The sequence below is a fragment of the Podarcis raffonei genome, chromosome 2, assembly GCF_027172205.1.
Source record: "Podarcis raffonei isolate rPodRaf1 chromosome 2, rPodRaf1.pri, whole genome shotgun sequence".
NCBI classification, from domain to species: Eukaryota; Metazoa; Chordata; class Lepidosauria; order Squamata; family Lacertidae; genus Podarcis; species Podarcis raffonei.
This window is the reverse complement of record NC_070603.1, coordinates 126,807,171-126,833,325: the sequence shown is the minus strand read 5'-3', so window position 1 is coordinate 126,833,325 and position 26,155 is coordinate 126,807,171. Positions and strand designations below refer to the sequence as shown.

The 26,155-nt window shown below is 50.5% G+C and overlaps 2 protein-coding genes and 1 long non-coding RNA gene across 4 annotated transcripts in view; 1 reads left to right on the top strand and 2 right to left on the bottom strand.

The window, feature by feature from the left end:
• The window catches only part of LOC128409540 (zinc finger protein 883-like), a 346,762-nt gene that overhangs the window by 19,628 nt on the left and 300,979 nt on the right, over positions 1–26,155 (bottom strand). The window contains exon 2 of the mRNA XM_053380094.1: positions 7,738–7,863. The gene's annotated coding sequence lies outside the window, so the exon portion shown is untranslated. The remainder of the gene's footprint in view (positions 1–7,737; positions 7,864–26,155) is intronic.
• The window catches only part of LOC128409528 (zinc finger protein 883-like), a 451,816-nt gene that overhangs the window by 245,769 nt on the left and 179,892 nt on the right, over positions 1–26,155 (bottom strand). Inside the window, exon 3 of one of the 2 annotated variants that reach the window (XM_053380055.1) lies at positions 5,177–5,350. In XM_053380055.1, the coding sequence (XP_053236030.1) occupies positions 5,177–5,350 (174 nt within the window). Of the gene's footprint in view, positions 1–5,176; positions 5,351–5,680; positions 5,719–26,155 lie in introns of both variants that reach the window. The other variant, XM_053380058.1, reaches the window with a different exon arrangement.
• LOC128409573 (uncharacterized) overlaps positions 1–26,155 on the top strand; it is a 145,734-nt gene that overhangs the window by 27,240 nt on the left and 92,339 nt on the right. The gene's annotated exons all lie outside the window — the stretch shown is intronic.

Sequence of the window (26,155 nt, the reverse complement as noted above, 5' to 3'; positions counted from 1 at the left end):
TGCACACCAGGGAGAGAGAACGGAAGCCAGCACTCACACCCCCAGCGCTGGAGCACCTGGAACCCACACCCGAAGAGGGGGAGGGGGGAAGGGGGGGCTTCGAGGGGGGGATGGATGTCAGAGGCTCAGGAGCAGAAGAGCAGGGGAGAGAGCAAATAGAGAGCGGAGGAGAGGAATCAGAGGGGAGCGTAGGGGAATATGACAGTGGACCGAGAGATTCCATGAGCTTCTCCAGCGAATCAGAAGATTCCCAGGAGGGGGCGCCTATGGTAAGGGCGAGGCGAATCCCAGAGGGGACGATCCATAAACAGGGAACCAGAGGGGAGTCCCAAAGGAGTAGCGGAGAAGTAGGGCCAGTTCCCCCACCAGAGCACAGTGGGGGAGAAGAGGCATGGGAGTCAGGACCAGCGTCTCCTCCATCGGGGAGTGGGGAGACGGAGGGAAGGGCAGGTCCAGCTAGCCTCCCCGAAAGGGGGAGCAGTGACACAAGTGTAACGGTCAGAAGGAAAGTGGGAGGCTGCGCGCGCGCGCCAAGTTCAAATGTGGAGGAGCGCGGGACAGCAGAAAACCCGGATTGGGAGCCAGGTCCTAAAGCCCGAAAGAGGGGGGAGGAGGAGTCGGGAGAATCAGCGTCAGAAGAATCTCGGAGGGCAGAGACTCCGACTAGCAGAAGGACCCAGAGAAAGAAGGAACAGAGGAAGAGGTGGAGTAAAGCTAGAATCTTAAGCTGGTGTCAGGGGGGCGGAGATTCAGATGGGACTTCTATGATCTGACGGATAGATGTAGCGTTGCGCGCTGCACGTCTGGAAATGAGACTGAACTTCAATAAAGACTTTTGAACTTGAGCAAGAAGCAGCGTTGGTCTTGTGTGAGCTGGGACCTTGGGCAGGGCTGACACCTGCGTTCGAGGCCAATGCTTTCGCCTTTCAGGCTCCAGCCCACCTTCTCTCTGGTGCTTTTGTCAGCTGTAGAGATGGGATCACATGCAGACATTCCCAAGTTTAATAAGGATCCCTTGAAAAGGCTGAGAAACCTTCTTCTTTGGCCAATGAACTTTGCCTCTGCGTGATTTATTGGGAACCAGATGCATCTACTCCAAAGAAGCTTCTGCAGCGCCTTGGCATTGAAGACCCAGAAAAAGAGACGGAGGGGAATGTGTGGGTCATAAGCTGGAAAGGAGTCGCTGGGTGAGGCAGAAGGTTGTGTTGAGCAGGCGAGGGAAGAGCAGGAGGAAAGAGAAAGAGCCCCAGGGAAAGAGGAGGTTGGGCTGAGCTGGTGTGGGAATGAGAGGCAGAGAATGCAAAGCAACTCCGGAAATGGTGAACAAGGCAAGCTGTGATCTCGTTTGAGGAAAGGGAATTAAGATGCCTGCTTCCCCATCCCCAGTGGATTAAAATGTCCAAAGATTAGGGAAAGAAGAAAGAAGAGGAAGCAGGATTGGATGAACATTATAAGAGACCACAATTAGGGAAAGAAGAAAGAAGAGGAAGCAGGATTGGATGAACATTATAAGAGACCACAATTTTCCATTGTGACTTGGCTGAGATTTGTTGGAACAGTTTTTAAAAGGCTTTATAGAAACTGGACCTAGAAACTGGAGAAATACTAATTTGGATTATTAGACGAACATTATAAGAGTCATATTGCACTGTCTGAGTTGGTTCAGATTTGAAAGCTGGGCTAGGGAGGGAGATGAAGGGAATGTGTCATCTTGGTGAAGAGGAGAAGAGGAGTTTGGATTTGATATCCCGCTTTATCAGTACCAGGAGGAGTCTCAAAGCGGCTAACATTCTCCTTCCCCTTCCTCCCCCACAACAAACACTCTGTGAGGTGAGTGGGGCTGAGAGACTTCAGAGAAGTGTGACTGGACCAAGGTCACCCAGCAGTTGCATGTGGAGGAGCGGAGACGCGAACCCGTTTCCCCAGATTACGAATCTACCACTCTATGCTAAATACCACTTACCACTGCATGCTAAATACAGCTGGGTTTATTCTGTAGTGCAGATTATGAATCATTGTTGCTACAGATGATTTTCAGACGGAGATGGGAGTTTTCTTTTCGGTGCCTGCCCTGTGGAACACCCTCCCAGCAGATGTCAAAGGAAAAAACAACTACCAAACTTTTAGAAGACATCTGAAGGCAGCCCTGTTTAGGGAAGCTTTTAATATTTGATGCATTACTGTATTTTAATATTTTGTTGGAAGCTGCCCAGAGTGACTGGGGAAACCCAGCCAGATGGGAAGGTTATCAATAAATCATCATCATCATCAATTTTTTGTATTTTATATTCCTTTATTTTGAATTTAGGAGGACACACATAGGAAGAGGAGAGTTGGAGGTGGGAGGGACCTGCAAGGAATGCAGGGAAGGAAGGATCTGCCAGGGTGGGAGATGGGGAGAAGAGGGGGATCCTGCCTTTCTATGGGTTGACGAATGATATGATATATATGATACAAATGGTATAAACAGTATTTTTAGTTTATATCCCCCCCTTTTCTCTTTTCTATACAATTGTATTTTGTAAGGGTTGTTTAATATTTTTTGTTTTATTTCTCTTTTTTGCTTTCCCCTCTGTATGAATTCTTTGATGGGAAGTGAGATGGGAGCTCCGTCTGAAGCTCTTTCCACATTTCAAGCACTGATAGGGTTTCTCCCCTGTATGAATTCTTTGATGGGAAGTGAGACTATCCTTCCGATTAAAGCTCTTCCCACATTTCAAGCACTGATAGGGTTTCTCCCCTGTATGAGTTTTTTGATGCAAACTGAGCTTTGTCCCCTCCCGGAAGTTCTTCCCACATTCGAAGCACTGATAGGGTTTTTCTCCTGTATGAATTCTTTGATGGGAGGTGAGACTGTTCCTCTGACTGAAGCTCTTTCCACAATCCAAGCACTGATAGGGTTTCTCCCCTGTATGTATTCTTTGATGCAAAGTGAGATTCACCGTCTGACTGAAGCTCTTTCCACATTCCAAGCAGTGATACGGTTTCTTCCCTCTATGAATTCTTTGATGGTAAGTGAGACTGGCCTTCCACCTGAAGCTCTTCTCACATTTCAAGCATTGATAGGGTTTCTCCCCTGTATGAGTTCTTTGATGGGAAGTGAGCTTGGCCCCCTCCCCGAAGCTCTTCCCACATTCGAAGCACTGATAGGGTTTTTCTCCTGTATGAGTTCTTTGATGGGAAGTGAGATGGGAGCTCTTTCTGAAGCTCTTTCCACATTGCAAGCACTGAAAGGGTTTTTCCCCTGTGTGAATTCTTTGATGGGAAGTGAGATGTGCGCTTTGATTAAAGCTCTTTCCACATTTCAAGCACTGATAGGGTTTCTCCCCTGTATGAATTCTGTGATGGGAAGTCAGATGGGAGCTTTCAGTGAAGCTCCTTCCACATTCGAAGCACTGATAGGGTTTTTCCCCTGTATGAGTTTTTTGATGCAAAGTGAGCTTTGTCCCCTCCCTGAAGCTCTTCCCGCATTCGAAGCACTGATAGGGTTTTTCTCCTGTATGAGTTCTTTGATGCAAAGTGAGCTTTGTCCCCTCCCTGAAGCTCTTCCCGCATTCGAAGCACTGATAGGGTTTTTCTCCTGTATGAGTTCTTTGATGGGAAGTGAGAGTCTGCCTGTGACTGAAGTTCTTCCCACATTTCAAGCACTGATAGGGTTTCTCCCCGGTATGAATTCTGTGATGGGAAGTGAGACTGCTGCTAATACTGAAGCTCTTTCCACATTTCAAGCACTGATAGGGTTTCTCCCCGGTATGAATTCTTTGATGGCAAGTGAGAGAGCTGCTTTGAGTGAAGCTCTTTCCACATTCCAAGCACTGATAGGGTTTCTCCCCGGTATGAATTCTTTGATGGGAAGTGAGATGTGCGCTTTGATTAAAGCTCTTCCCACATACCAAGCACTGATAGGGTTTCTCTCCTGTATGAATTAATAGATGAGAATTGAGATGGGCCTTCTGACTGAAGCTCTTCCCACATTCCAAGCACTGATAGGGTTTCTCCCTGCTCTGTCCTCTGTTGTGTGAAGTGAGGCTATCCTTCTGAACGAAGCTCTTTCTTTGACGGGAGGTGTCCTGGGAGCTCTGACGGATGTTCTCTCCACACTCTGAATATTTATATGACTTCTCCACTATGTGGCTTCTCTTGTGGTCCCCCCTGTTCTTCCCTTCCAGTTCATCTCCATCTGCAATGAAGAGAGAAGCGAATTAGAGCCTCAGGAGGAAATGGAGCTCCAGATCATTGAACCAAGTTAATGAATGCTTGTGATAGAGGAAGAACTAAAAATACAGTGGTGCCCCGCAAGACGAAATTAATTCGTTCTGCGAGTGTCTTCGTCTTGCAGGTTTCTTCGTCTTGCGAAGCACCGCTATTAGCGGATTAGCGGCAATTAGCAGATAAGCGGCTTAACGGCTATTAACGGCTTAGCGGATTAGCGGCAATTAGCAGATAAGCGGCTTAGCGGCTTTAAGAAAAAGGAAAAAACTTGCAAGAACTCGAAAAAATTTTCCTCTTGCGAAGCAAGCCCATAGGGAAATTCGTCTGGCGAAGCGGCTAAAAAATCGGAAAACCCTTTCGTCTTGCGCGTTTTTCATTTAGCGAGGCATTCGTCTTGCGGGGTACCACTGTAGTTAGATGTGGGACCTTTCTATAGTTTTCACTGTCTTTGTTGGCTGGTATTAACTGACATATTGTTTGGCTTTTATCTGGAATGGATTTTGTTCTGGCTCAATCCTGGAATACACTCCATCTCCAAGGTCAGTCATCTCTTTGGTCAATCAAATGCAAACAGAAGAAAAACAAGCCTGACAGAATGTTCCTTGTTTTTAAAAGCAAATAAAAAGTTATTCCAAAAAGAAAAAGACAACACACAGAGGCCCCATCTGCATTCAAACTGCAAAGCAGGATCAGTGAGTTGTCTGACATTGGCAGGGCATTCAGATCACAGTACTAGTTTTAGACCTTTTGAGCTGTGGTGGCCGGGGAGCTGTGATCTATTCCTGGCTCAAATTGCCTGCAGATGACAAAGGAGCAGGCAGGCAGGTGGGGGAGGCAGAAAAGGTGCTCCCCTTCTCCATCTCCATCTGCCTGCCTGCCTCCCCCCACCCCCTAACTGAGGAAGCCCCAATACCTCTCTGGCTCCATCCATCCAGGTCCCCATCTCCCCTCCCCTGGGACTCACCAGATCTCTCAGAGGTCCCTGGGAGGGAGCGCTGAGAGGTTGTGGGGAGGGATGCAGGAGACAGCCGGACCAGGTCAACTGTCCATCTTCCCCCTTCCATCCTTGCTAGCTTTGCAGGATCCGTCTCTTTCATCCTTCCTGAGGAGTCAAGGAGCCAAAAGAAGCTGCAGGGTCCTGGTAGAGAGGAAGAAGGAAAGGGAGCCTCAGAGGCCCTGCAGGGATTTTCTGGCTGGAGGGGAAGCCTCCCAATATCTTGGGGGCCCCATCCACAGCAAAATCCCTGCTTTATCTCATTTCTGGCCAGAGAGCTTCCCCTCTTCACCCTCCATTCATCCATGTCCCCATCTCCCCTCCCCTAGGACTCACCAGATCTCTCAGAGGTCCCTGGGAGGGAACGCTCAGAGGTTGTGGGGAGCGAAGCAGGAGACAACCTGACCAGGTCAACCGTCCATTTTCCCCCTTCCATCCTCGCGAGGGTTGCAGGATCCGTCTCTTTCATCCTACCTGAGGAGTCAAGGAGCCAAAAGAAGCTGCAGGGTCCTGGGAGAGAGGAAGAAGCAAAGGAAGCCTCAGAGGCCCTGCAGGGATTCTCCTGCCCCCGGAGAAGCACAAATGGGGCAGCCCCTTCCCAACAGAAGCCCCATTTCTATACCTCTCCAGTGGTATAGAGTTGGATGTGGTCAAAAATGAGATGGCAAGAATAAATAATAACATCCTAAGCATCAGTGAACAAAAATGGACAGGGATGGGGAAATTCAGTTCAGATGACCATCACATCTACTACTGTGGGCAAGATTCCCGTAAAAGAAATGGAGTGGCCCTCATAGTCAAGAAAAGAGCGGCAAAAGCTGTACTGGGATGCAATCTCAAAAATGATAAAATGATCTCGATACGAATCCAAGGCAGACCTAAAAGAAATTGAATACAGATTTCCAAAGAATAGCAAGGAGAGACAAGAGGGCCTTCTTACACGAGCAATGCAAAGAAATAGAGGAAAACAATAGAATGAGAAAAACCAGAGGTCTTTTCAATAAAATTGGAGATATGAAAGGAACATTTTGTACAAAGATTACCATAATAAAAGACAAAAGTGGTAAGGACCTAACAGAAGCAGAAGACATCAAGAAGAGGGGGCAAGAATACACAGATGAGGAGGAGGAGGAGGAGAAGAAGAAGAGTTTGTATTTGATATCCTGCTTTATCACTACCCGAAGGAGTCTCAAAGCGGCTAACATTCTCCTTTCCCCTCCTCCCCCACAACAAACACTCTGTGAGGTGAGTGGGGCTGAGAGACTTCAAAGAAGTGTGACTGGCCCAAGGTCACCCAGCAGCTGCATGTGGAGGAGCGGGGAAGCGAACCCGGTTCCCCAGATTACGAGTCTACCGCTCTTAACCACTACACCACACTGGCTCTCCAGAGGAATTATACCAGGAAGATGGAGGGCAGAAGGAGAAGGGGACGACAGGACGAGATGATTGGACAGTGTTCTTGAAGCTGCCAGCATGAATCTGACCAAACTGCGGGAGGAAATAAAACACCACCTAACAGGGTGGATCCAGTATCACCAAATAAATGAGGTCTTCAAAGCTGACAAGAAAAAGGATTTTGTAATTTCAGTATTGGATAAAGAATTACTACAAAACAAACAAAACAAAACAAAAGTAATTTGTAAAATGTATGGAATCTTATTGGAGTGTGAGGATATGGATGAACAAGTTAAGGTGGTAATGATCAAATTGGCTATGGATTTAGGGAAACGTATTCAAGTAACATCATGGGGGAAATTATGGAAGGAGAGTTGGAATTTTACGGCTTGTGAGGCAATAACAGAAAATTTGATGAAGATGTTTGAAATAAGGAAATATTTCTTTACGCCACAGTGGCAGTGAGAACATTTATTGCCAATTAATTGCCAAAAATTGGAAAAAATAAATAATTCTGACAAAAAAAAGCTCTCTTTGGAGGAGGGTCCCTGGCACTCAGAGAGAGAACATAAATTTTGTTACTACTCCGGGTCAACGCTATCTTTCCCCTTAATTCCTCATGAAGTTTCCTAATACCTGTTATACCATATGCCTTATACAATTTTCTAAAATTCTATGATTATCCCTGCTGAGTTTTATTTAATGGAAATTGAGACTGGTTTCCTAGGTGAAGCTTTTTCCACATTCTAAACAGTCCCCTGTAGGAAATATTTCATGGAAAATTAGATTCACCAACAGAATGAAGCCAGACAAATGTAGAAAGGGAAAAAGAAAATTAAACAGGATGTACCTCCACGTCCCTAAGATCTCTGAAGCCTACACTGAAGAAGGCCTGGGCAGCTCAGACCAGCCTTATCCTGGTTTGAAAAGGCAGGACTGGTGGAAGAATATTCCCAGACAGAACAGGAGATACATCTCCTATGGAGAGTTTTCCATTCCAGGAGAGTTGTGGGTGAGTTAACATCTCAGATGCTGTAGGTGGTGCTATTGGGCTCCCTCAAAATAGAGGAGGTTTGTCCTGCAGAGATCTGTATGGAATTTCAAAGCTGATTTCATGATCCAACAGGGAGTCTTACCTGAGAGGCCACGATCCCAGGATTCTCCTCCTTGACTTCCTTCTGCAGAGCTCTCTGGTCAGGATCCAGCAAAGCCAAGTCTTCCTCTGTGAAAGGAACAGCTACGTCTTCAATGCACACTGGACCCTAAGAGAAACAGGGAGAATAAAGACGATATTTTTCTACACATTGCTCTGTTCTTTTCTGTAACAATTTTGTTGTGTATTTAAATGATGGGTACAGTGGTACCTCGGGTTACAGATGCTTCAGGTTATAGACTCCGCTAACCCATAGTACCTCGGGTTAAGAACTTTGCTTCAGGATTAGAACAGAAATCGCACGGTGGTGGTAGCGGAGGCCCCATTTTCTAAAGTGGTACCTCAGGTTAAGAACAGTTTCAGGTTAAAAATGGACTTCCAGAATTAAATTAAGTTCTTAACCCAAGGTACCACTGTATTAATCTTTGTGTAAGCGGGGGAATTCACATAATAATAATTTTATTATCTATAAGGTACTCATCTTCAGGTAAATCTTTGCAAGCATTCCCATTTTCCAGATGGAAGCATCTCCTCTCCCTTCATCTGGTGGGGAGGACCCTCCCCCTGCCCTCAAGCCAACTTCAAGGGGCACCAGGAGGGGGAGGGGAGGGGAAGCCCCATTGTGCATTGTGAGGGGAGAGAACGGTTGGTTGGTTGGCATCCATCTGTCTTAGGAGACCATGGAAGAGTGCATCTTTGGGAGTGAGATCTGGGGGAGAGACATGTGTTGTTGCATCTGGGACACATGAAGTGGTCCGGTTGTGCTGCTGCAGATGCAGAAGGGCTTTTCTTCTCCCTGTGCTCCCCCCATGTGGGAATGTTCCCGTCTGGCTGCAGCCTCTGGTCACAAATGTGACTTATCCCTCCCTCTGAAGGGGGTTTATTTCCTTGACCCAAAGCCCCCTCCCCAAAATGAAGGCAGCATCTGGATCCCAAGGAAGAGCAGAGCTGCAGACCTCCTGCAAACTCGCCCCCTCCCTGGCTTGGCAGAGAGGACAAAGGAAGACCCTCTGCTCTCTGACTTGGGGGGTCTCTCGCCCCCCCATGCATGATCTGAGCAGGGACCCCCATTCATCCTCCCTGCAGCACTGGGACCCCCTTCTTCCCAGGACACACTAAGGGGGCAGAGAGAGGAGACTCACCGGATTCCAGGAGGGGCACCAAGGAAGCGTTTGAAAAAAAGAGAGAGAAGAAAGCAGGAAGGGAGGGGGAGGGAGGGGCTCCTGCTCTGGAGGACCTTGCCCCCTCCCCCTTCACTTCCTGCCCTCTCTAGGAATCCAGCTCTGCTCCTTTTAACCCTTGGCAAGCCGAGTCCTCCCCTCCCTCTCCCTGCCTTCAGTTTTCCTGCTTCTGCGCTCTAGGGGCTGCCCCCCTTATCTCCCCCCTTATCTCCTGGGAGGGAGAAGAGGCGAAGGGCTGCCTAGTGGCGGGAGGTGCCTTGGGCTCAGAAATGGCTCCCTCCAGACACCCCTCCAAAAACACCCTCCAGCTCAGGGGGGGAGGGGGGGCTTCCCAGTCAGGAGACCCCTCCCCCTCCCGAAAATCCCCTTTCCCCCACCAGGAAAATAGGGAGATGAGGAAGTGTCCCAGGCGAGAAATGAAACGCACTCGCGATCTTGGGGGGAGGCCAAAATGAGATTTACTGTAATAAGCTTGCAGGAGACCCACCTACAAAGGACCCATGGAAAATGGCTAATCAATAAAGCAGCTTTGGGCCAATAATTTATACCTTCAGATCAATTGAAAAAAGAGGTACTTTATGCCAGCCCCAAACTCGACCCAAAGCGGATATTAGACGCAGCAAATGGAAAGAAATCGGACCTTTCAATACTGCAAGGGATGCAGGCAGAGGCGAAAGGAGTTTTCATCCAGAGCTTGAAAAGCGAGAGGCATGAAGAGAAAAGAAATCCGCCCCTAAAGCCCCGGGAAACTGCCGCCTGGTCTGCCAGGAACCCTTGGCGCCAAAACTGAGGCGAGGCTCAGATTTCGAAGGGCGGGCAGTTGGGAAAAGGCGGGAAAAGTCGCTGAGGGAAAGAAGCAGCGGGGGGAGGGGCGCCTCCTCTCTCGTCCCTCAGAGACACGCAGAGACACAAGGGGGACCCTCTTGTGAGGGGAGCAGAAAGGAGGGCTCTCCCAGAAAGGGGTGGCAGGGGGGTCTCTCTCTCTCCCTCACAACCCCAGTGCATTCCCCTCATGGCGGAAGGTGTGGGAGAAAAGAGATGACCCTGCCTGCCTTCCAAGGCTGAGGTTTGGACAGACACCCAAAAGAAGGGGGGCCCTTCGGAGAATGGTTGATCTTGACAACTTGAGTTGTGGAGAATAATCCCTCAGAGGCTCCTTTCCTTGCTAGCTTTACAACTAAGTGAAGAACGTGTTAGAAGTCGATTGTGAGCCTGGAAAGAGGGAGAGATTTACAGTTGAGAGGAGACTTGAGATAATGTTATGGAAATTATGGGGGGGGGCACATCTTTCAAGTTAAAAGTTACAAATATTATGCCTGAATGTGTCCTTTCAACTTGACAGCCCTCGTCTGCCCCCCAAATGGGCCAAGACCTCTGTTCCTCTCCTTTAGGCGGTAGTTCAACAGAAGTCACTCCCACTCCAGATCCCTGCAGGCCTCAGGGGGCCACTGGAGCCCAGTGGGGGGACTCTGGGGAACTGGCTGAACTGGGGTCCTCCAAGTGAGGGCCGTCCAGAAAGGGCTCCTGGGACCCCGAGGGGCCAGCAGGGGATTCTCCAGCCTGGTCTTTCCCCTATTTCTGCAGGTGGAGCCCTTCTCCTAGCGCTGACTCTTGGGGTGACTGTGATAGGAATTTTGAGGTCTTCGATATATAGTAATGTTCATAAGCATACCAACCAAGCATGTACATAGATCAGCACAGGAAGAGTGACCTGAAGCCATTTTGATTCCTAAACTGAGCAAATGTTTTCTCTGCAAGGTCAAAGTGGAAAAGCCTCCCCATTGTCTTTTCCTTCACAAATCCTGTCTTAAGGGTGTTTGAACAGGGTGTGAGCCTGTGACCTGGGCCAGGAACTAAGTATTTATCATTACAAAAGACTAGCCAGGCTCCCCAGGCAATCCAATCAAGTAACCTGCCAGACAGGAGATAAACAACAACAGGAGAAAAACAATATTCAAATGTTCTGTTTAGACCGCCTTTTTTGTGATGTAGGTGTGATGTATCTGAGGGGTGGTCTTAGGTTACACCCCTTCTGTGATATATGTATGATGTTTCTGGGGTTGGTCTTGATCTTCTTGTTTAGTCGTGTCCGACTCTTCGTGACCCCATGGACCAGAGCACGCCAGGCACTCCTGTCTTCCACTGCCTCCCGCAGTTTAGTCAAACTCATGTTCGTAGCTTCGAGAACACTGTCCCACCATCTCGTCCTCCGTCGTCCTCTTCTCCTTGTGCCCTCCATCTTTCCCAACATCAGGGTCTTTTCCAGGGAGTCTTCTCTTCTCTTGAGGTGGCCAAAGAACTGGAGCCTCAGCTTTGTGATCTGTTCTTCCAGTGAGCACTCAGGGCTGATTTCTTTAAGAATGGATGCGTTTGACCTTTTTGCAGTCCATGGGACTCTCAAGAGTCTCTTTTTTTTATATAATAATATTTATTAAAATTTTAAAGATATAACACAATAACCAACAACAAAGAAAATACAAAAACAAAAAATAAACAATCAAACAATAAAACAATAAAAAATGCACAAAAATAGAATAAACCTTCTATGATGTAACTTTCCTTAGCTTAGTTCTTTGACCTCCTCGCACCTCCTTTTTTTGTATTCTGCTTCAATTTGTTATTTCAGCAAATCCTTTCCATCTTTCCTAAATTTTTATCCATTAACTTAACATACTTTCCTCAACCTTATTTAACCTTTAAGTCTACAACTTATAGATACATAACTTCTCACAACATTTCTGCTAAATCCATGAAATATCTATCCACCGTTATTCAATCTCTCAAACATTTTGCTTTATTTTAAAATAAACTTTAAACTTAAAATGCATTTTTATAAGAACTTTAAATTTTCCAATCTTCTCCCCTCAGCTCCTCCCCTGGTCCCGAGAACTGCCAGTCCTTTCCGTCAATTCCCTAAAGTCCCTCAGTCTGGAAACCTAATGTCTGAGGCTTTTAAGTACCCCCCAGGCCCCTTCTGCAAATTTTGTTCATACTCTTTGATGCCAGATAGCACATCCCTGGAAAATTCCATCCTGACATAGTGGTTGCATCTTTTAAACAATTCAGCCAAATTTCCAAGATTAGAATTTAAATGATCTTTCAGGAGGTATTCCCCAATACCTCTGAATCCAAAAACCCCCAAACCTTCAGTCCCTTCCAAACCCATGTTCCAACAGACCATAGATCCCTGTATAATGGGATCTTTCCAGCCCAAGCTGGGATCCAATTATCACAGTCCGGCCTTTACCAAAATCCGTCATAGGTGATCTTAGTTTGTAATCCTCGGTTTGCTTCTGTGAAGTTAATAGTCCCACATATGTTGCTTTGGGTTTCTCCTCTTCTTCTTCCACCAGTTCTCCTTCTTCCACCAGTTCTTCTTCTTCCACCAGTTGTATCGCCGAAACCAGTTCCTGAAACCAGTTCTTTTCCTGTTCCCCACTGTCAGTTTTTATTGGAGTCGGATCATTCAGTTTCTTGTGGAGCTCTTCCAGCAGAAAGTTTACTTTGTACATTGGGTTCATCATTGCTTCAGAAATCTGCATTTTGAATACTCAAGGTCAAAGCCTGATTCCCAGGCTTCTTATCTGCAGCTGGCAATTGCTCCTGTAACAGTTTAAAAGTTTCCCCACTAGAGGGATACAATTTCCTAATTGTAACAATTTTCCAAACGCCAGCTCAGCTTCGAAACAAAGAAAGAAAACAAAGTTGCCATCCTCCATCTTTAAGGCAGAAGGGGACGGAGGAAACTGTATATTTTAATTAACTGTCAAAGTCCGTCTGTCAAAAATTTTTCAAAGTAATTCCTTAATGTCCAGACAGCCCGTTCCCAGATCAGAGCTGTGGGGTTTTAGATCTCAAAGTTTGTCAAATTCAAAGTCTCCCCCTACTTCCTCAAAAGGGGGTAAATACTTTAAACAGTGAATATTTAGGCTTTTAAAATAAATTTCCAAGATTTTAGCTTGTAATATCTTTGCTTCAGTCTATATATACAAAAGCGGAAGGCAGACTTCCTGTTTAAGCCTCCCCGCTTTGATACCAAATTAATTCTTCCTTTTTTGCCGTTCTCCAATTAGAATTTAAATTCTTTAAGCCTCTGTCTTTTCTTCTTAAATCTTCTAATTTGTTCTACTTACGGGTAGTTACTTTTAGAGACGAATTGTCCCAGAAAGAAATCAGCGCTCTCCGACAACAGCTGTGTGGCTTCACTCCGGGGACGAAGCGATCAATCCGAAGCACCGCGCTGCTCACCCTGCCTCGCTACGGAGTCCCAAAAAGGGGTCTCCCTGCGAGCAAGGGAGGCGCAAAAGGTGCGCGCCAGATCCCAAGACCACAGGCTTCACCCGCCTGTGGTTTTTAGCGGGTCTCCGCTTTCGCCGCAGCGGCAAGACCCTAAATCCCCGGAGCGGGTTCCTCTGGATCAGAGGAATTCCCCCATTGTCGCTGGCGCTGACCGGAAGTCGCCGGGACTCTCAAGAGTCTCCTCCAGCACCAGAATTCAAAAGCATCAATTCTTCGGCGATCAGCCTTCTTGATGGTCCAGCTCTCACTTCCATACATCACTACTGGGAAAACCATGGCTTTAACTATACGGACCTTTGTTGGGAAGGTGACGTCTCTGCTTTTTAAGGTCTTGATCTACAGGGTGGCAATTTCAAAAGTCTTTATAAGGCCTTGCACACCATTTTCTGGGTCCTTCCTCTCTCTTGCAAGTGAGGGGAGCACCCTATGGCAACAGTTCAATAAAGGCCAATCCTACAGGCTGCTGTTTTGCTCCAAGTAATCCTGGTTGGTGTATTTGTTTTTTGTCCAAGGGAGCCCTCGGATTTTTCCGTTAACAAAGTGAAGCTGGGGAGGAGGCCCAGGAGGCGGTCCAAGGAGCTCCCCCTTCCACAACAACCCTGCCAGGTTGGCCTCTTGCATGTCGCCCCCTTTCCAGCAGGTGAAGCTGCAGGGGCCACTCACTTCCTGGCCCTCCAAAAATGGAGGAGGCTTTTGACCCTTGATGAACCTGAGGAGCCTTGAGGGGGGCAGGGAGGGGCTCTTGCCCCTTCCCAGACTTTTCCTCCAACCATTTATTACTACTGTTTATCAAACTTGGCCACCCTCACCTCTCCTGCAGCCCTGGAAGGAAAAAACAGACCCACAGCATGCAGTTCTTTTCAAGTCGTGTTTATTCTCCAAGTTGGCTCTGCCCCACGGGGCTTACAGTCTACAGCAGAATCTACACAGAATGGGGAGGGAGGCGAGTTCTGGGCTCTGGGGGGAGGGAAGGGGGGGCAGGTCCTAGTCTGTATTGAGAGAGAGAGCCGAGCTGCTCTGCCTGGCAGTCTCTGCAGGGATGTTGCGGGGAAACGGGCTCCTTTTGCACCCAGGTCTCTGGAGGGGATAAACTTGGGTCTGGACTGTACCACTTCAGGTCCCCCGGAGGGGGAGGTAAAGGGACACCTGATGACCCACATTCTGTAAGTGGAGGATACCTGATTTATTTATTTTTTGGGGGGGAGGGATATGCCAATCTTGCTCAAGTCAGTCTCCCCTACTCCAAAAAGGTTCCCTCCCACAATCCCAAAGACAACACAGGCCCCCGTCAAGAGTCTCCCAGAGCATGTGCAGAGTCTGCGGCCCAGGACCTTAGGGTTGCTTTTGATGCAATTCCTGCCTTGCAGGGGATTGGACTAGATGACCCTCAGGGACCCCTCCCAATTCTACACCTCTATCATTTCACAGCACTCAAGTGAGGAGGGGCAGGGACTGCCAGAAAGGGGGGCTTTTGCTATGCACAGATCTGGCCCCCTCCTTAAAATCACAGCTGTGAATCTGCAGGATGCGAAGCCAAGCAGACCCCTGACCCCAAAAAGGAAGGGGAAGGGGGCTTCCAACAAGGGACCGGTGGGGCAAGACTGGGCAGCGAAAGAGGAGGGACCCAGGAGTCCGGGGGCCTACGATCCACTTCACCCTTTCAACGGGATCCGGAGACAGGCAACAAACCAAGCCGGGAGCTGGGCTGCCCAAAGTCCGTTACTGCAGAAAGAAGAGAAATCCGTGAGATTTTGACCCAATTTGGAGAGGAAACATTAGCTGGCTGGGGGTTGCAAGTGCAGGAATTGCTCCACAAGAACCCTGCGAAGTAGGCAGACTGGATCCTGCCCCCCGGCCCCCCTGTGAGCTTCATCATGGCCAGGGACTGGGGATTCGAACCCAGATCTCTCTGCCAGGGCCTAGTCTGGCCCTCTCACCACTGCACCACACTGCCTCTCAGCAAGTGGCACAGAGATATATTTTTTTAAAGAAGAGAAAAATGAGGAATCGAGAGAACTTGGCAGTCTTGGGAGCATCTTGAACACTGACCTCGGATTTGGGCTTCTCCGATTTGGGTTTTTCTTCAGAAGCTGAAAAGGAGGAAAATGAAGCAGGGAAAGGTGAATGACCAGAAAACCCAGGGAAATGGACAGGAATACTTGAAAGCATGCAGAAAGCTGAAACGGAAATCAACATTTCTGAGCCGCTGGGCAGGGATGTTTTTAGCAGGCGACCAAAGAGAGTCTGGCCAAGGCGCCTGGTTGGTATCAAGAGGCAGGGAGTTCCAAAGAGCCTTGGAGCCGGGAGGGACCCTGAGGGTCATCTAGTCCAACCCCCCGCAAGGCAGGAATCTTGAACCCAGAACCCTGAAATCAGGAGCCTCAGGCTCTCCCAGCTGAGCTTCTTGTACTGGCAACTGTGGGAAAGGGGAGTCAATTGGCCAGTGCCAGTTCCGCCAGTCAAAGGGGTCAGGTGGTGGTGGAGAGATTTCTCAACTGCTTTTACTGTCAATGTTTGCATGGTCTTAATAGATTCTGAATTGTCTCCCCCAGGAAAATATTTCTATTTTTCATTATAATAATTAGACTTGAGGGAGGCTGGGTTATTTGTTTCGGTTCTCATTTTTATTATGTACGTTGTTTTTTCATCGTGCATTTTTATGCCGCAAACTGCCCGGAGATCCAGAAAAGGAGGGTGCTGTGCACATTTATAGAATCCTAGAATTGTAGAATCCGAAGGGACCAGAGGGTCATCTAACCCAACCCCTGCAAGGCAGGAATCTCAACTAAAGTATCCCCCAGAAATATTGACCAAATGGTAAATAGGACCATATCGATAACAAAAATAAGAGTACAGAAGGGGTGGGTGGGAACAACCTTACCCCATCGGAAGAAGGACCGCAAGACCCCCAGGAGCACAATGGCGACCAGGAACAAGCCGATGGCGTCCTCCAGGGAGGGGCCCAGGGACCCTGGGTGGGGGGAGAAGGGGCAGAGGCAGAAGGGGGGCGTCAGCGAGGGAGAAGGGGGGCGACGTCAGACCCCCACCCTGCCTTGGCCACCCATTGCAGGTCCCAAAGCTGCACCTTTGCCCCACCCCCCATATCCTCCACCCCATGCCCGACTTGATCAGTGCCAATTCACAGAATCCTAGTTGGGAGGGCACCCCAGCGGTCATCTAGCCCAACCCCCTTCAAGGGAGGAATCCCAGCTAAATCACGCAGGACGGACGACCCCCCAACCTCCGCCAGTCAGGAATCGCACCCGCAGCCGGTCTTCTGGGCCTTGCTACCCAGCCCCCAGGGGACCCCGGCACAGACCCCCAAGTGCAGACCCCCACCTGCCACATGGAGCACGACCGCCTTCTTGACCCCCGCCTCGCCCAGCCCGGCGTGGCCCACGTGGCAGATGTAGGAGACCCCGTGGTCCTCGGTCGGGACGGGCAGCAGGCGGGCGAAGCTGGTGAAGCTGAAGGTGCCATCGGGAGCCTGGCGGTGCCCCGAGTCCCTGAAGTCCAGGAAGGCGTCCTGGGGGGCGCCGGACACCCTCCGCTTCCAGCTGACCGAGGCACCCAGAGGGAAGAAGCTGGAGACCTCGCAGGCCAGCTGGGGCCGGGCGCCGGGGGGCACCAAGAGCGTCGTGGGGTGCAGCGTCACCTGGGGGGGCTCTGCAGGGCGAGAGGGGGAGAGGGAGTGAGCAGAGCGCCCCCTGCTGACAACCAGGAGTGCTGCAGGCTCCCAGCTGCTGGGAGGGGAGAGGGGGGCTCTTGGATTCGAATCCTGAGGAAGACAGGGTCCCCGTTGGCTTGATCAAGTGGCCAGGCGCTTCTTAAGGAGCCTCCCAGTCCAGGGGCAGTCTCTCTGGATCGCTTGGTTCTTGGAAGCCTAGAATTGCAGAAGTGAAAGGGACCCGCAAGGGTCATCTAGACCAACCCCTGCCAGGCAGGGATCTCAGGGCAATTTGGCCACTGCGAGGTCTAAGCACTCTCCCGATGTTCTTTTGGAGCCTCCAGGCCCAGGAGCAGTCTATCTGGATCCCCAGGTCCTGGCCAGCATTTGGACTGTGAGAATACAAGATGCTGGCTCCATGGGGGTCCCTTTGGCCAGTGGACCCCCCTTTCCCCTTCCCTCCGCCCTCCCTGCGATGGAGACCCCCCACTGGTCGCTCACTCACCAACCACCTTGAACTCGAGCGCCTGCTGGGCGTGCAGGTGGGGCAGGTAGACGGTGCAGATGTAGGTGCCCTCGTGGCGGACGGCCACGCTCCGCAGGCGCAGGGAGGCGCCGCTGCCCTCGGCGTCCAGCAGCAGCTCGGCCCCCTCCTCGGCCACCGTCACCCCCTGCGTGGCTCCGTCGAAGGCCAGCACCACCTTCCCGGCCCCCCGGAACTGATGGCGCCACTCCACCGAGAAGGCCGAGGCCGGCGCCGAGAAGCCGCAGTGCAAGACAGCCGGGCGCCCGAGGCGGGACTCCAGGCGCGGCGTCCGCGTGAAGACCGACAGCACCGCTGCGCAAGGAGGGAGGAGGGCGAGGTGAGCAGGAGATATCCCCAGCGATCATCTAGACCAACCCCCGGTGCAAGGGAGGAATCCCAGAAGGGAACAACCCAAGCCCAGCCTGCAAAAACAACAAACCCAGGGCCGTGTTTAGCAGATGCGGCACCAGGCTGCAAATGTCTGCCCAGCACCCCCAAATTACCAGTGATAGTGTTGGGGTGGCCGTAGCTGCGCACTGCCAGCCATTGTGAGGGGCGCAACTCTCCCCCATGCCAATGCAGGAGAGCGATCCCCCGAGAGGCCAGCGCCCTGGCGCGACGCATCACTAAGCCCTATGGGAAAGAGGGCTCTGAACAAACCCACAATCTATTTGATTTATTCATTTAATTTCGTGGTTCTCAAATTTGGGGGAGACCCCCATAAACTCTCTCCCCTCCAGCCAGTGCCCTAAAAAAGGAATGGTTTGGAACAACTGTTTGCACGACCCAGTAAGATGAAAGCAAGATTTGAAAGAGCAACAATTAGTTGCCAAATGACTCAAAATCCACTTCAAACTACTCCAAGTAGTTCAACCCAGCAGATGCATTTGATCCAGGGATTTCCGCTTTCCAATTGGCCCACGGTGCCCCCCACCCCCCATGAGGGTGTAACCAATGACTTTGGGCACCCCTAATTTAAATAACTGCATTTTTGCCTCACCTTCTCCCAGGGGCTCAAGGCGGGCTCCCTCCCCTTCCTCTGCCATTCCTCCATGCTGACCCTGCCAGGTAGGCCTGCCTGAGCAGCAGGTCCCTCTCTCCCAGGCTTCTGGCGCAGGGCTCTAGCCGCTAGGCCGCGCTGCTCCCCTTCCGCTCGCCAGGTGGTACCTGTGGTGGTGGTGACGCTGCTGACCCCATCCTGCTGCTTCCAAGGCGGGGCCTCCTCGGTGTGCAGGACGCTGCTGACCCCGAACTCGGCGTCGGGGGCCTGGATGCTGGCGATGAGCCACTTGCCCCTCTCCAGGGCGCGGGGGCAGCCCCCTCCGCCCGCCAGCCCCTCCGCCCAGGCAACGTGGGACTCTTGCGGCGCGTAAGCGTTGATCTCGCAGGAGGATTCCGCCTCGCTGGCATCCGGACTCAGCCAGGGCGGGGGGGTGGCCGAGGCCTGACCGCCCCACAGGGCCCCAGAGGGGTCTGCCAGGGGAACAAAGCGGGGGGAGGTGAACCAGTGTCTGGGGGGGATGACAAGCCTTGTCTCTCCACTGCCGGACCCCCCCAACCTACATTGCAGGGGGTTGGAGTGGATGACCTTTGGGGTTCCCAACTCCACCGTTCTGTGTCAACCAGTTCAGCGAAAACGAGATGCCCTCTAAGGAGGATTTGTTTTGTCTATTTAATGGGATTTAAATGCCAGTTAATAAACCAAAACAACCAAGCAGCTTTGTACCTCTGAAAAGTGGAAATGTTGAGGTTGGAAACCAATTTGAAGTAGATCCAGAATAAGCATAAGTAGATTAAATTAATCCACAACAATAGGACTCCTGAGTTCTTGAAATGATTTCTTTTGTCCATTTACTGTATTTATTTTTCCCAATTGGAACTATAAAATGGTGATTTTCTTGAGTCAAAATGAGAGTAACCCTGAACATTTTTTAGAAAAAAAGCACTGTACCTATATACCAGAGAAGCATGTATGGAACTGTAGTTGTTTGCATATATAGTGATATATTGGAATATACCTTCCCCCCTTTTTATTTCTTTGTTCTCTATTCACTTTTTATTTCCCTTTTTCTTATTCAAGTATTCTCAGTTTAAATTGTGTGGTTGAACCCGGAGCCAGGCCTCTTGGCCCTCATCATAACTTCGCTTTATTCCTATCTTCTCCTCCCAGTCAAAGTCCGCTGGGGGCTCCCCGGGGCCTCGTGGGGCTCTGGCACCCAGCACAGTTATTGCAAATGATTTTAAGCCCTAAGAGTTTAAAATGGATAACATGGAGAATAGATATAGAAATAAGGAAGCTGCCAAAGGCCAACCATGTTTGGGCCTGTGATGGACAGCAGAGCCAGGCCAGTCAGCGGACTTAGTCCCTCAGAAATTCCCAGGGGGGGGGCTGGAGCCTTGCTCTGATTGGCTGCCAAGCCAGTGGGTGCGGAGCCAGCCCTTTTGGCGGGAAAATGCAAGGCGCCTTTTCTGAGGGATGGTCTGAGGGGGGAGCTTGGAGGGGAAGGTGGGGAGGAGAGGAAGAGGAGTCAGGCGGGAGTTCAAGGGGAGAAGCTGGGGGGAGCGGAGGGAGACCCCCAAGAAGGAGGGCTGAGGGGGCCGCCTGAGTGTGGGGGGCAGAGGGAGACCCCCAAGAAGGAGGGCTGAGGGGACCCCCTGGGGGTGGGGGGCGGCGGAGAGGGGGGAGCGGAGGGAGACCCCCAAGAAGGAGGGCTGAGGGGACCCCCTGGGTGTGGGGGGGAATGAGGGGGGCGGGGGAGACCCCCAAGAAGGAGGGCTGAGGGGACCCCCTGGGTGTGGGGGGGCGGCGGAGAGGGGGGAGCAGAGGGAAAGGGCCCCTCGCTCAGGAACCCCCCCAGTCTGAATGGGACACGACTCAGTCCAGGAAGGAGAGGGAAGAAGGGGCAGAAATGGAGTCCAGCATTTGAGCACCATGTCTAGAAAGCGGAACATCGGCCTGAGAAGAGACTTCTGCGTTTAATGCCCTGACAGCCTCCAAGTTGAGGCAAGAAGTTGACTTCTGCCTGGAAGAACCGTCTCCGAACCCCACCTTTTTCTGGGTAAATAGAACTTTTCTTCTTCTGCCCTGGACTCTAAATCCCCAAGTTTCCCCTCACACAAGAGAGGCTGTGGTCAATGGCAGAAATTCACTGAACTGGCGTAATGTGAGGTGGATCCGCTATATTTAATTGGGGGTCGTTAGCAGAGACATAATGCCTCTTTATTAATTGGAGGCTTGAGGGGGGATCTGCTACAGGGCCGTTATAAAACGATCCTAAAGAGTTGTAGAGTTGGGATGCATTTATACCAAATATAGTGGGTTAAGAATCAAGATCTATGTTTTGGGATAATAATATCACCTAGACATTAGATAAGTATATATGGAATTGGAATTCTTAACTCTTTTAATGATATAGTGTATTATTATAATTATTATTACACTGGTACCTCGGGTTACATACGCTTCAGGTTACAGACTCCGCTAACCCAGAAATAGTGCTTCAGGTTAAGAACTTTGCTTCAGGATGAGAACAGAAATCGGGCTCTGGTGGCGCAGCAACAGCAGGAGGCCCCATTAGCTAAAGTGGTGCTTCAGGTTAAGAACAGTTTCAGGTTAAGAACGGACCTCCGGAACGAATTAAGTACTTAACCCGAGGTATCACTGTATTATTATTTAGTCACACTGATGTTTTAAAAAGAAAAAATGTTTTAAAATAAAAAAGTAAACACCTGCAGGTTGGACCCCGAGGGACATCTAGTCTCACCCCCCTGACATTTGGCCTTCCAGCCTCTGTTTGGAAAACCTCCAAGGAAAGCAACTCTGTCCCTGGAGGTTTAAAGACGGAGATTGGGGAAGGAGATCCAGAGAATCATGTAAGTTTCCCAGCCTCAGTTGTGGCGCCTGTGAAATGGGTCTCCCAGTGAGGCTGAATTCAGAGGTGCTTCCAGTCCCTCCCGGTGAATGAGGAGCCGGGATGGGACCCAGGGGACAGGTGGGGGTGTCCTATGGGGCGTCTCCATACCCAGGACCTGGAAGGCCAGGCCGGCCTCCACCTCCGGGGGCAACTGGGACTCCAGGGCAGCTTCTTCCAGGCGTCTCCCGGGCGGGGGCAGGAACAAGATGGCGGGGCGCTGCTTGGGGGCGCTGGACATGCCTGAGCCTCCGCCCCCAGCCTCCTCCAGGAACCAGCAGCCCCGCTTGGCCAGCGGAGGCGAGGATCTGCCGAAGGACGCTCCTGCGAGGAGAGGAGGAAGAAGAAGGGGGTGGACTAGATGCCTCTGGGGGCCCCAAAGCAGCCGCAGCAGCATCTGGGTCCCCCCTAGCCCAGCCCAGTCTGGGTAGACTGCCTCTGGGCCTGGAGGCTCCACCGGGAGAGCCCTGCTGGATCCGGACCAGGGCAAGGTAGACTGGCTCTGTCCAGGGAGGCTCCATTGGGAAGAAAGCAGAGCCCAAGGGGGCGCCAGCGAAGTGGAAGAGCAAGGTAGACTGGCTCTGTCCAGGGAGGCTCCATTGGGACGCGGCGGGGAAGAAGATGCCCCCGAGGGGGGCCGCAGGGCAGAAGCAGCGGGGCAGCAACGGGCCGGATTCGGGACTCTGCCAGGAAACCGAAAGCGAAAGCGGAGGGACTATCCCGGGCCAAATCCCCCCCCCGCCCTGCTTTGCGACAGGCAGAAATCCCACCGGAGAAGTTTCCCCCGCCAGCCCCTTCCTGCACCCGCTGAGTTTCTGGCTTGCAGGGGGAGGAAATCCGACCACGGGGGCGAGGGACGCCTCCTCCTCCGCCCCCCCCCTCGGAGGGAACCCAGGCGTCCGGCCCCGAGCTCTCCTCCTCCCGCGCCCTGCGAGGGGGGGACCCAGGCGTCCGGCCTCGACCTACCCAGCAGCAGCAGCAGCAGCAGCAGCGGGAGCCCCTTGGCGCGGAGCGGAGCGGGTTGGGCAGCCATGAGGCTCCGCAGGGAGAGAGCAAGGAGAGGCTGCGATGGCGGAGACTCCGTCCGCGCTTCCCCTTTCGATTTCGGAGCCCCGGAAGGAGGGCGGGGCAGGAGGGAGGGGGAAGGGGACCCGAAAGGCACCCTAAGGGGTCTCCCGCGGGAGATGAGGGAGGAGATGCCCTTCAGGGGCCTCCCCCAGCCCCCCAGAATTGGGGAAGAAGGCGGGAGGCAGAGCGGCGAGCTGGGGGCGCCCCATCGGAGATGCGTCCCTCTGGAAGTTCACTTGTCAGGTGGGACCCAGTTCTCTTTCATTGAATAGATTCACAGAAGGGACCCCGAGGGTCATCCAGCCCAACCCCCTGCAATGCAGGAATCTTTGGCCTCGAACCCACGACCCGGAGATCGAGAGTCTCCTTCTTTACCAACGGAGCCATTTCCTCCAAAGGGACTGGTGTCTCTCTCAGGTACCCTCCTAATATTGCAACAGACTTTCAGTCGGCTAGTGAGCAGCTGAATAATAATAATAATAATAATAATAATAATAATAATAATACATTATTTATACCCCGCCCGCACATCTGGGGGCAGGGCACGAGGCTGCTGTCTTGATGGCCTCTGAGCCCAGAATCACAGAGAACTCTGCACATGCCCTGGACCATCCGGATTCTGGGAGGGAGGGAGAGCGGCCTGCCGGCTGCGCTCAGCTTGCAAAGGGTTAAATCGAGCAGAGCTGGAGTCCTAGAGAGGACAGGAAGTAGAGACGGCAGGCGGCAGGTTCTCCAGAGCAAAATCCCCTCCCTCCGTGCCCAGCCCCTTCCGGCCTCTCTTGTCTGTCTCCTCCACGTGCTGCCTCGGTTTCCCTCCTGGGAAGAGTTTGGCGAGTCTCCTCTCTCTTCCCCCTTGGGGTGCCTGGGGGAGAAGGGGGTCCCAGGCCTGCAGGGGGAGACCCCCAAGTCTTCTCCCCCTCCCCATGAGTCATTTTCAGAAGACAAAAGGTAGTCGCAGTTTCCTGCCCCCTGAGGGGGAATCCAATCACTGTTCTTTTGTTATAGTCCGTGTTGAGTCCACTCATGTATGCAGTCCGTTGTGTTGTTGATGGTCTTCTGTCTGAGACCATCAGGGTTGGCATAGCAACTGGGCAGGGCTCCTGAGTACATGCTCTCACGTTTAAGGGATTATGGCTGACCAGAACCAAGCCACCCCCCTTTGATAGTCCTTGTCATATGGAGTAAAATAAAAGTGGAACAGTGCAAATCTGATGTATGGGTGATTTTTCTATGAATTTATAACAGAAGAGTGGTGTATGTAGTGTGTGAGTGGGAAAAAGGTAAAAGGCGGATCTAGACGGATCCCCGTGAATTCATATGATTTTTTTCATTCAAATTAAATAAAACCACCATATACTGTAGACTATGTCTTACTCTGTAGACAGCATCAAAAAAATCACGCATCCACTATTTCGTGGGGCCGCAGGGGCGCAAAAACATGGTTAAAAACACGGATCCTCATGGACCCTCATGATTTTTGCACAAGACCAGCCCAAAGTCACCATCAGTTCAAACATCATGGCCAGGGGCACAGCATCCACCACAAAAATCACAGATCCACGGCTTCCTGGCCATAAGTAAAGGTACCCCTGCCCGTTCAGGCCAGTCTTGACAGACTCTAGGGTTGTGCGCTCATCTCACTCTATTTTTTTTTAAAAGATATTTATTAAGATTTTCAATTGTTTATACAAACAAAAAACAAACAAAAAAATTAAAAAAGACATATAGTTCATAATACAATCTTTTCAGTAACATATTTCTCTGACCTCCTCATACCTCCCCTTCTTGTATTCCCTTTTAAATTCTTTGTTCAGCAAATCCTTAACTTAAAGCATTACAGCTTATAATATCACCTTATTTTCTATCCAAACCCTTTTTTTATCCATGTTCCTTTATATCATTACAGCTAGAAACCACTCAATTTCAATCCAACATCATTCAGCATTCCTTAATTTTACAATATTTCTGTAAATAGTCCTTAAATTTTTTCCAATCTTCTTCTTCCGACTCTTCTCCCTGGTCACGGATTCTGTTCGTCAATTCTGCCAGTCCCATACAGTCAATCAGTTTCATCTGCCATTCTTCCAGAGTGGGTAGATCTTGCGTCTTCCAATACTTTGCGATGAGTATTCTTGCTGCTGTTATAGCATACATAAAAAAAGTTCTGTCCTTCTTTGGCACCGCTTGGCCAGCCATGCCCAAGAGAAAGGCCTCTGGTTTCTTCAAGAAGGTATATTTAAATACCTTTTTCAATTCATTATATATCATTTCCCAGAAAGCCTTAATCCTGGGACACGTCCACCAAAGGTGAAAGAATGTACCTTCATTTTCCTTACATTTCCAACATTTGTTATCGGGCAAATGATAGATTTTTGCAAGCTTGACTGGGGTCATGTACCACCTATATATCATTTTCATAATATTCTCTCTTAAGGCATTACATGCCGTAAATTTAATCCCGGTGGTCCACAACTGTTCCCAGTCAGCAAACATAATATTGTGTCCAACGTCTTGTGCCCACTTAATCATTACAGATTTAACCGTCTCATCCTGGGTATTCCATTTCAGCAGCAAGATATACATTTTTGACAAAGTCTTAGTTTTGGATTCTAACAATTCTGTTTCCAATTTAGATTTTTCCACCTGGAAACCAACTTTCTTGTCCGAATTGTAAACCTCCATTATCTGGTAATAATGAACCCAGTCTCGCACTTTATCTTTCAATTTCTCAAAACTCTGCAATTTCAGTCTGTCCCCTTCTTGTTCCAAAATTTCCCAGTATTTTGGCCATTTGGCCTCCATGTTAAGTTTTCTCTGAGCCTTAGCCTCCATTGGTGACAACCACCTTGGAGTTTTATTTTCCAATAGATCCTTGTATCTAATCCAAACATTAAACAATGCTCTCCTGACAATATGGTTTTTGAAAGCTTTATGTGCTTTAAACGCTCATCTCACTCTATAGGCCGGGAGCCATCGCTGTCCGCAGACACTTCCGGGTCACGTGGCCAGCGTGACAAGCTGCATCTGGCGAGCCAGCGCAGCACACGGAACGCCGTTTACCTTCCCGCTGGTTAGCGGTCCCTATTTATCTACTTGCACCCGGAGGTGCTTTCGTACTGCTAGGTTGGCAGGCGCTGGGACCGAACGACAGGAGCGCACCCCGCCGCGGGGATTCGAACTGCCAACCATGTGATCGGCAAGTCCTAGGCGCTGAGGTTTTACCCACAGCGCCACCCGCATCCCTCCTGGCCATACCGTGGCCCAAAAACGTGGTTTTGAAGCACGGATCCTCATGATTTTTGCACAAGATCAGCCCAAAGTCATCATCAGATCAAACATCATGGCCAGGGGCACAGCCTGCACCACAAAAATCACGGATCCACGACTTCCTGGCAAATCCATGGCCCTAAAACGTGGTTTCGAAGCATGGATCCTCATGGATTCTCACACTTTTTGCATTGGGTCAACCCAAACTCACTGTCAAATCACACATTGTAGCCAGGGGCACAGCCTGCACCACAAAAAACTTGGATCCATGGCTTCCTGACCATACCGTGGCCCAAAAACGTGGTTTTGAAGCACGGATCCTCATGGATCCTCATGCTTTTTGCATTGGGCCACCCCAAACTCACTGTCATATCACACATCATGTCCAGGGGCACAGCCTGCACCACAAAAAACTCGGATCCACGGCTTCCTGGCCACTCCATGTTCCAAAAACGTGGTTTTGAATCACGGATCCTCACGGA